The 10765-nt window shown below is 40.9% G+C and overlaps 1 protein-coding gene across 1 annotated transcript in view; it reads left to right on the forward strand.

The window, feature by feature from the left end:
- The window catches only part of agap3 (ArfGAP with GTPase domain, ankyrin repeat and PH domain 3), a 71610-nt gene that overhangs the window by 44105 nt on the left and 16740 nt on the right, over positions 1-10765 (forward strand). The window contains exons 13-14 of the mRNA XM_023403822.2: positions 2095-2497; positions 4293-4350. Coding sequence (XP_023259590.2) covers positions 2095-2497; positions 4293-4350 — 461 coding nt within the window. The remainder of the gene's footprint in view (positions 1-2094; positions 2498-4292; positions 4351-10765) is intronic.

Below are 10765 nucleotides of genomic sequence, written 5' to 3' on the forward strand. Positions count from 1 at the left end.
AGGAGGAGGGGGTGGGGGTGGGGGGCCACATTGAGGACCCCTGTGCCCCCAGCTGTCTGAGCCAGCTAATGACTCGTCTCAGGGGGGCTGTTGTAAGAGAGCAGGGAAATTGAAACAGACGCCTCGACTAGGAGCTGCTACATGTGTGGCTGTGTGCTGCCATTCAAAACACCAGAGAGCTTAATGCATGTGGTCCAAGCACCAATGTTATGTTTATTAATCTGATGGCATATAATCAACATTATTATTTTTCAACACATTGCTATATATACATATACTGAAATACTGATACTACTTTTAAGGATGGTCTCTTACATTTAACAAATTAGAGATAGTTTTAATGAATTTGACTGTAATGACATTCTTATATTCATCAACTCTCATCATGATGAATCTCTGAAGTTGAGAACGGACACAGCAGTGTGTGTCTCAGGTGTTGTCTCCTATATTTTGCCCACGCTCAAACAATGCGTCGCCGGGCCCTCGGAGCTCCGCTCTTCCCCCATGTTGCCATCTTCAGTCTCCTGCTGCGCCCATCTTACTCCTCCAAGACAGCCCCATCTCCCTAAAGGTAATGACCGAATTAGGCCTAATGTTGTACACTGGCTAATGGCACAGTGCCGCACATTATAGCATGTGCAACTGGCAACGACAACAGCAATAATCCCTGAGCCCCTTGTCCTCCTGCACTCCACCCCTGGGGCTGGGACGGTGCACAGGGAAATGAATGGAGTTTGCCACACTACAATGAGCTTTTGATGGGAGACAATGGAGGAGGCTGCCAGCACCACACAGGGTGGTAAGAGGAGAGCAATATGGGGCCCATCTACTGGCCCTCCCTCCCTCCTTCCCCCAGGCCCCTGGCCCCCACTCCCAGATTCATAATGGTATCCGGAGGGGGAAAGAAGGGAAAGTGATGTCAAATGTCAGGAAATCAGAAAGATGGCAAGCTGACAACCCCCTGCTATCGTCCCATGCATCCTATCCCTTTGCCCAACGGTAGCACAGGTTAATATCACATTTATAAAATCACTTACAAGAAACAAAACCGGCTCTTAGCCCCCTGTCACTCTCAGACAGTCATATAGAGAGCTTTGCTGCAGGCTAACGTAGGTAACCATTTGTTCACTGATAGCCCCATACCTGTCCTTCACTCCATCTAAAGCCGGAGTCACACTGTTACTTTTGGAGCACTCAAAGCCATTTCCAACTCTCACTACTCTGTGGACACATTTCTGTGACAAGTCTGCCCCTGCTTTGCATGAAGCTTTCAACAATATCATTCATTATTCATTACTCAGTGTCATTTCACAATGATACATAAGAGTGCGTACCATTCCTCACTTACTGACTTGAATAAGTTACACTGCAGCTGCCAGCTTAGTGTATCTTTAAAGGAAGTTTCACATTTTTCAAATCTACTCCATTTCACACTATGCCCATGACCAGTTAATGCAATAATGAGAAAGAAGTCCTTTTTATTTTTAAATATGACACTTGCTCTTCATTCATCTCCTTCAGTTCCTCATCTATATATTACAGTTATAATAAATATGACCTAATTCAATTTAATTTTCTTAATTTCAGTGTTTAATTTTTACCGCTAACAGTTTAGTGGACTTTGTTTAACACAAACCATTTATATTCTTTACTTGTTTGTTTCATTACTGTCAAGTTAAATTGTCAGATCCATGGGGTAATTTCTGTGACTCATAACATTTGAAAATGTTATATTCCTGGCTATAAATTTTTCTTTGTAATGTCAGTAATATAAATCAGTGTTTTGAACCTTTTGAAATGATCTGGACAAGAATTTAGTGGCTTCAACCAAAGCTTATTTCCCTTGTAATTATGACCCTACAATGGGGCAGGTGCATTATAAGATTTCACGAGAAACTCTTATGCAAAGACTGTTGAGTTGTACCTGGTTAGTATAGCATGGAACTGTAGATACAAGCTGAAGCTGTGACAGTGAACCCTAAACCACATGGGCACTGAGTATAAAACAAAGATAACCTTAAAAAAAAATGCAAAAAATGTTATTTAACATAAAAGAAATAATGATTTTTTTTCCCCCTGTCTTTCTCTTTTCAGCCAACGGGACGAGTGATCCCGCAAATTCCAGTGTGGGCAGCGCGACGAGTCCTAAACTTGAGCCACCTCCTTCGCCTCACGCCAACCGCAAGAAACACAGACGGAAAAAGAGCACGGGCATCACAAAGCCAGACGGCTTATCTGGAGGCAATGAAGGTACAAAAAATTGCATCACTGCATTAGTCCTGAAAAGACCAAAACTTATGAAACAAAAAAAAAAAGATATCAATGGGTTGCGCAGGTTCCTAACAGGCCAAATATTCACATATCAATGTAGAGACCCAGGTTCATTTACCTGTTACCAAACAACACAATTAGCACTTTTTAGTGTTGGGAAGCCAGTGAGGGATCATTTCCAGGCAGGTGCGGGAGATGGGGCAAACCTGAGTATTACGCCCTCCCAGTGAAGCTCCCAACTGGCAGGTGACAGGAAATGGTAAATTACCGTGTTTGTATCAGAGGAGTCAAGGGAACTGCCCACACTAAATTACGTCGGAAAGTGGAAAAATATTTACATAAAACTTAATCGAAACTTGTCATGTTCATTTCTATGCATTTATCACTTCTTTTTATTTAATCATGATGTACCAGTCGTAAAGCTGCCTCGCAGTGATTCACTGATTGTCTTTGAATTCAGCAACTTCTACATACTGATCAGATTTCTCCACTCATTGTAAAAAAAAAAAAAAAAAAAAGAGCATGTAATCTCGTCTACTCTGATTGAATACGCCCATGAAGTACATAAAGGTATGTAGTTTTGTATCTCTGCGTGGCCCCCTGCACCGTGCACCCTCGCAGCCCCTCATTTCTTTTACCGGCGAATGAATGGCCCGATCTCCAGAAGCCGCTGCCCTCCTCGGCAGGGGAGTGGCAGTCAGCTCTCCACCCAATTAATAATGATTCTCCAGCCCAATGATGAATGGAATACCCTAATTGGATGGCATTGTGAAAACACTGAGACGCATTTCAGAGGCCATAAAACTGATGTCACCAGAGCGCGATGATCAATCAACAAGATTGATACGCTGGATAACAACAACAATGGCATTGACGCCTCCTAAATGGGGCTTAGCATTTATAATCATTATACTTTTTTATCATGGTCTCTGACAGCTCCTCTTTAAAGTCTGAATGGGTCTGTTGACCACATTGTTGTTTAGAGTGAACATCATCAGCATCTCGGAGATAAGTGGTGCTGTTTTTATTGTTGGAGTAGTATGTGGTCACAACAGCGTCAGTAGTAGCAGGTATACTGAGCATTATCATCTATATTTAGACACTATATAATGAGTTGCTGTGTGTATACAGAAGCAGTCTGCAGCTCCCTGCATCTCCTCAAGCCTGGTCTTTTTTGAAGATGTCCACTACTTCAGTTTTATTGACATTGCTTACTCTTTATGGGGTCTCCTGACAGAATTACAGTGGTATACGTTTGCATAATTGAAGTCAGATTAGTCCTGGACTTCCTGAGGAGGAAGTCTAAGAGTAATCAGACTGTAGGAGGCAGATTCTGAATGTTCCTCACGTCATCAAACATGCACATTGTTTTCTATCTTTCTCATTGTTCTCTGCAAGGTTTTCTATTAACATCAACTTGTCTGTTCTGCTGAGTGCTCTGGAATACAGACGTATCACTTAAATATTGGATTCACCCAAGTCTGGTGATGTGAGTTGTGTCTCCTGTTGAAAGAAGAGGCGAGAGAGAGGAGAGGAAAGGAAAGGAGAGGAGAGGAGAGGAGAGGTGGGATCCTTGAATAAATTGCTATCAGTTTGTCTCATTTACGGGGCAATCAGAAGCGTGCAATGCAGGCTGAAATTGAATTTTAGTAGTTGTGAAGCATCATAAATCAAAACAGCGTGAGCGTCTTAAGGTGAGAAATCATTTTGGTCAACATGGAACGTGTAAGGATGTACAAGGGAGCCTGGAGAAACTGTTGCTGCACCGTCATTTCCAAATATGGAACTACGGTACTTAGCAAGACTCTTGTACATGGCCGCTGAAGCTGCAGAAAATCCTAGACACTATGATTATGAAAGGCTAAATGACAAACAATAATTGCAAACAAACTTTCAAATAGGTTTGATCCGCCCCTTATAAAGTCCAGCTGATGGCCTTAAAATCACATTTAATCTCTTGTATTGGTTTTCAATTTAATGCTTTATTTGGATTGTCCACGAATTCTCTGTTGTGTCTACAGTGCTACACCTCCACCAAGGATATGCACAATGGACACAGTCCCTAATATCCTATGCACTGTCAGAGCTGTGTGGTGTAATGAACTTCTCATGTGCTTAAAGAATGATGCAGGATGCATGGCGAGACAACTGACAGCCCCGTAATGTGTTTCCCAGCAGCCACCCGGCGACGAGCTCTCTCGGTGTGTCGCTCGCCATAAACCCACTGGAAAATCGATGGCCGATAAAGAGTTGTGTTCAGGGGGAGCCCCCTCTGATTAATGCAGACTGTCAGGGAGCATCATTAATGTATTTCTCTTTTAAAGAAAGTGTATCAAATGCTCATTGTTTTGGGGGTTTTAGCTTGTCCACTGTGAGCAGAGAGGGAGGTGCAGGGATGAAGGGAGATTGCGGTTGTGCGAGGCTCCTTCCTGATTCTCAGAGTTTTAAGGATGAAGATATTTACTCGTGCGAAGGTCACAGAAATCAGGGAGGAAACAAGAGCCAAGTGTTTGCCTGAACGCTTTTAATGTAAAGGAGGTGTTAAGGTCTTCATTTACATCTCCACTGCAGGATTTGATTTGGTGCAATTTCAGCGAAAGACATCAAATTAAACCAAGTCTCATCAAACTTAAAGTGCATTCTTGCACATTTTGAGCACAAATGCAAAAGTCCTACAGTTCTAAGAGAAGATATGTTTAAAGGAGGCATCACTCATACTGCCAGACATACACTCAAGACTTGCAATAATGACTGAGGTCAGTTCACTTTATTTTTAATCTTAAATTGGTTAATAAACCGTATTTGATTAAGGATTCAATAATAGATTTTATTTTACAATTTGAGCTGATTATTTAAAGTGATTGAAAGTACTCCTCCACTCCTCCACATAATTTTTATGTTTGGAGAAAGTGGATCCCTAAGCTTAAAACAGAATTTTACAAGGATGGTGATAACGGGAGTCTTGTGTCCCATAAGTATCTGAGGATTAAACAATCTGCCCTCATGAAATCAGTTTAAATAATATGGATCACTGGTGGAAAGTAACCAGAAAATATCCATATACTGTAAATGTGCATGTTTTCACAAATGTATGATGGGATACCACTTAATCCATTAAATTAATCCTCATGCCATGCTACTAACTAAAACTAAGATGCTGAAGAGCAGTTAGGATTTAATAGTAAGAGGTCAAAACTCCAGCAACACTTCCAGTATACAGAAGAACTTTATTAGACCATCGTGTGTCAGCTTGTGGCCTTGTGACCCTATCAGGGTCATCGGGCTTCAATAGTTTCAGCTCGCAGTCTTCATCAGGGTTACAGAATAAGGAAGCTGTTGACACATATCATTTCGTTTTGGCTGAGAATGAGGGGCATCACGCACAGAGTGATGTGAATCCATGGGGATCAGTGACAAAGTTGCTGCCAACTGGAGGGTGAAGAACTGGGATGAATTGACTGCAATGACCAGAAATGACCTTGATATGTATTTGAAAGACTTTCTTTACAACAATGTTCATTTCACCATTTGTCTTTTTTTCCCCCTCTTCTTTCATTCCTCGTTGTTTGAGCTTTTATTAGTCGCTGTCTGCTCTCAGATTTCTTTCATGGGCTTTGACTGTCTTACACTGCAGAAGTTCTAGATCAGAAGAAAACACTGTTAGGCAACATCCTGATGCTTCGGACTCATCTACAGATAGACTGGAACAAGAGATCATGTTCCCCCTCCGCTCTGCGCCACAAAATAACCTGCGCCGACCGTCGATCATTAATAATGTTAATTTTGCACTGCAAGGCCAACTTAATCCAGTATCCTATTGTCCTGTACCTTAGTAAACTAAGGGTTAATATCCTCTGGAGTCCAGCTGAGGATTAGGAAATGGAGGTTTAACTGCCTGTGCTAATGGTGGGTGTTTATCTCAATACTTTGTTTTGTCACTCCCCGACTCGCTCTCATTTCCGAAAGCTGTCCCTGGAGCCTCCACTCTTGTAATGGCTTAGCTTTCTGAGCGCCACAGTATGGAGGGAAAGGAATAACAAGATTCTCATTTGGGCTCTATACACACTGCCCACAGATACATGTATAATTGGCCCTGTTTTCATTCTGCTCTGTTGTTAAATGCACTAGCTATTAGGGTAGTGGTGTTGGTGCTGATTTCATGTGTTTGTTTATTGTTGGAAGGTGTGCTCCTTGTTTGTTTGAGCATGTGCGTGTGCATGTATGAGTGTGTGGAAGAGAGTGTGTGTGTGTGTGTCAGATTGATAAAGAGTGTGCTCTATCTCTCTCTCTCTCCCTCCCTGCTCTCTTCTTTCTGAGTTTGGTCGTGGTTCCCCTGGGGCCCCTGTCGCAGTAATGGCCTGCTCCTGATTGCTCTGATACAGGTTAGGAATATTGGCTTTAATGATGTGTAAAATGAGCAAGCAGTGCCTGTGACATTTACAGATGGCACCGCCTTGGCCTGTTCTTCCCAACTGCTCGTTAATTCACAGGAACGGCGAGCACTTCTTTAAGTGACTGCCTGATGCATGCATACGACACAACAAAACACATCCTACACACCACAACAATAGCTCATCTCGTGCACCTCTGCACCTTGTCATCATTTCAGCCGAGTTCTCACACAAATGGGTGAAAAAAAAAAAAAAGGGGGGGGGGGGGGGGGGGTCCTCAAGGCTACGAGCTGTTTGTTAAGTCCTTTCCGAGGGTTCGTCACACTGGTCTCCAGAGGATCTTTGAGAAGCTTAGACAGAATAGATGCTGTGTTGCTGCCTGCTGTGTAGACAGCGCAGCTGGGCTCAGCAGCAAACCCCCTGAGGTGGTAATCTGGTCCACAGGTCCTCGGTGGTGCACATACACTGCGACAGAGGGATCACCGTCCTCAGGTCACCTCCTTTTCTTTCAGGTTCCAGTTTGTTTTTCAGGTCAAACGTATACCTTTATGATTTACAGCACCTAAACAGTTTTGGAAAGGGGAAGATTTTCCTTTAATGGCAGCCAGTCAGTGGTGGAGGAAGTACTCAAGGTGTAACAGTAACAGTTCATCTAAATGTAGTAAATGTCATATATACGACATCATTCGATTCTTATTTATCATGCAGCACTTTACAGTTGTAGCTCATTGAAGTGGAACTAAAATACAGTGAGGTGGTGTAGTTCTACGCTTCCCAACCTAGGTGGCGGGGCCCCTGCTCACAAGATAAATATCAGGGGTTATGGGATGTTTAACAGAGAAGGAGAGAAAAAAATTCAAGTATTCCTTGGACCTTTTCTGTAATTTTCTTTTTGACCTTTTTGAACAGTATATTCCACTTGTTAAAATCACTAAACTAACAACTCAAAGCTTATTATATGTTTTTTAAGTAAAATTCTCATCTGAAAAGTCGGCAGTAACTACAGCTGTCATGTGACTTCAGTCGTGTAAAAATTACAATATCTCTCTATAAAGAAGCATGATATGTAAATACCCCAAAGTGAAGTACAAGTACCTCAAAACTACTTAACTACGGTACTTGGAGTAAATGTACTTACTTTCTACCACTGCAGCCAGTAAATATTAAAAATGCATTCACAATCTATCTTTCTATTTTGAAGCAGTCATCTGCTAGTGGCGAAACGTTGGGCTTATTAAAGAGCTGTTGTGTTGCTGCTAGAAGCCATCGAGTATCTGATGAACGTCTGTAACTAGAGGTTCCCAAACAGTTTTATGATCCATGTAAATGGTGGACGATGAGTATCTTTATCTGCTCCTTCCTCTTTGTAGCTCCATGGCCATTACACTCTAATTTCCTTTTTATTACGCCATGTTAATTAAGGAAAATCATATTTCGCTCATTCTTCACAGTTGGCTCCTCCATTGCTTTTAAATTGTGTTCTTCCTTGTCCGCCCACTGGCAGAGCTTTGTTAATTTATTTGTAATTGGCGAGAACTTGTTGATTGTCGGCTCGCAGATAGATATGGTCAGGAGGTTAATGCTCATGTTAATGTGACCAGGTGATCGTTCCTCTGCCAGCCATGTTCCAACTGTGACCACTGAGTAATGACAGAGGCACTAATGGCCCTTTTACAAGCTCATCATGGCAGGTGCCTGTAAGGTAGCAGTGCTAACTTTGACACATTGTTCATGCTCAGATTTACTGTCTGTGAGATCAAGACTTTGACCCTCAGCATCATGCTTACATGGAGCAGAATCACTTTGGTTTTGGGAGCTGAATTGCCACACTGCGGATGGCATTAAAAAGTAATATCAGTGTGCTGGAGCTGCATGTAATGACAATACCTGTGTCTCCCCGTAAAGATTCCTGCTGCACATGGCCCTCTGTCTCTTTAGTGGCTACTGTATGTCTCGCATGTGCATTACTATGCATGGAGAATTAGATTTGTTTTCCCTCGTATACTCATCAGTTTAAGAAATCAGTCATCCATTGCTTTTTTAATCTCCATAATGAAAGTGTTTTAATGCCTCCAATTTATTGCCTGGGCAGCCAACAGAATAATTAGCTTTGTTCAGGTTTTTTAAAAAGATGAAAACACAAGTATAACAACATTTGAGTCTGGGAACCACAAATTCTAATCAAATGCATTAGTTATTGTACCTGAAGGTATATTGGACTAGAAAAAAATTGATTTCTTCTCTATGTATTCCAATTAATCAAGGTTTTTTTTTTTTTCTTTTTTTTTTTATTTTCAGATTTAATTTTCTTTCCATATTTTTTTGCTTTTTTTTGCTTTTATTCTCCATCACCTTTTAGGTTCCTTCTAATAGACCATTTTATTCCATCAAATGAAGAATTTTAATCCCTGCTACGGCTCTAAAACATCACACACAACCAAAAGACCTTTTTCACTTTAAGTCTAAATAAAGAGGCTCCCAGGTCTTTATTGATTTTGTCTGTGACCTGTAGTCAATTCCACAAACTAAATCAGATAATTGAAGTCGGTGTCGAGCTAATTGGATTATTGCTTTCCCCCTAAAGAGATCGCCCTCCGCCACGGCACTGGGATCGCTACATTAGTGGCATCCGTCAGACATCTGTCAGTTAACTGCACAGGTCTGTGTCTCGCACCAAGGAGGGTGAATTGATTATAAATATAAAGTGTAGTTATTTATTTAGTTATATCATTTATCTGATGATCTTATTATCGCGAGACTACCATCACTTTATAACAGAGTTGATTTAAGTTTGAGCATTTCCTCGCTCATCAAACGTCAGAAAGGATTACGGTAGAAGTCTACATGTGTATGGATGCAATGAAAAAACTTTGCTTTGTAATGTGACTTCTGGTAATGATAAATGATATCAACACTGTGGGTAATTAATACAGCACATTAATAGCATATCAGCAGAACTATTTCCAGGACCTAGTGGATCAAAGCTACACAGGAAAAAACATTCCCCTTGTGTCTACTTGCCTCCAGTCCTCCAAACATGGTTTATGCAAATGAGACGACTATTTGCATAGACATAATTAGGTAATTACAAATCATTTGGCTATGAGCTCAAGCATGTGCAGAGACCAGAGATGTTACACGAGTCACATTGTACAGTACGGAGTTAATGAATTGCTTCTGAACAGCAGAGGCATTACAGCATGTGTTGGAACATATGTTGTGTCAGACCTCTTGTTTGAAAACGACAGGTGACATTTTCATAAATCTTAGTTAAACACAAAGGAAGGATGCGAAGAACCATGGTCGATTCACAATTTTCTAAGCCTGTTTGGAGATAAATGAGTTTGCGCCATATCAAAAAATATCAAATGCATTTAAGAAAAAAGAAAAAGTATAAACTATTCTAGTTGAGTGTGGACATAGTAGCTAATATGTACGCCAATATTATTAGAAAACGTTATTGGACTCATTATTGTCTTGTTTTCAGACACTTAAATATGACAAAGTAATGAAAATCAAATCTACCTTTCATTGTACCATGGCCTGGAAAAATAGCTGTCAGCGCACTTGACATGGGAGAATTCATGGGAGAATTTCAAGGAAATAACATTAAGTCATGGTTAGTTGAAATAAAATAGTTCTAAAAAAAGATCTCAAAACAGATACCCAGTCTCTAGCTTTGTCCGATTATGCTGAAAGACGAGATATCAAATGGCCAGTGCGGTTCACTTTTAAAAAGCATTCGGCCAAGAAATTAGAGGATGCTTCAGTCCCTACTCTAATTTCTTCAAAATGTCAATGAAATCTTGAAATCTAGTTTTGAGATTGTGTAAGTGGTGGTAAAAATAATTAGATTTGTCTTTAAAAACGCAATAAGATTGGCTCTGGTCACTTATCATCCCAGGAGTGTCATCAAAAGTCATTCTTGGAAATGTGGAGAGTTACGAAGCCTAAACTATGATTTCAGGATCCAAAATGGGATGCTTTGATTGTTTTGTTTTTTTGTTTGTTTTTGTTTTTTTTATGCCTGTGTTCATGTCGTATTAAATGGTGTCTGACAAAACCTTCATCTGGTGTGGCCAAACTGAGACTGACTGAGGGGG

The sequence above is a fragment of the Seriola lalandi genome, unplaced genomic scaffold, assembly GCF_002814215.2.
Source record: "Seriola lalandi dorsalis isolate HSWRI2012SDOR001 ecotype SW California unplaced genomic scaffold, Sedor1 jcf7180002054182, whole genome shotgun sequence".
NCBI lineage: Eukaryota > Metazoa > Chordata > Actinopteri > Carangiformes > Carangidae > Seriola > Seriola lalandi.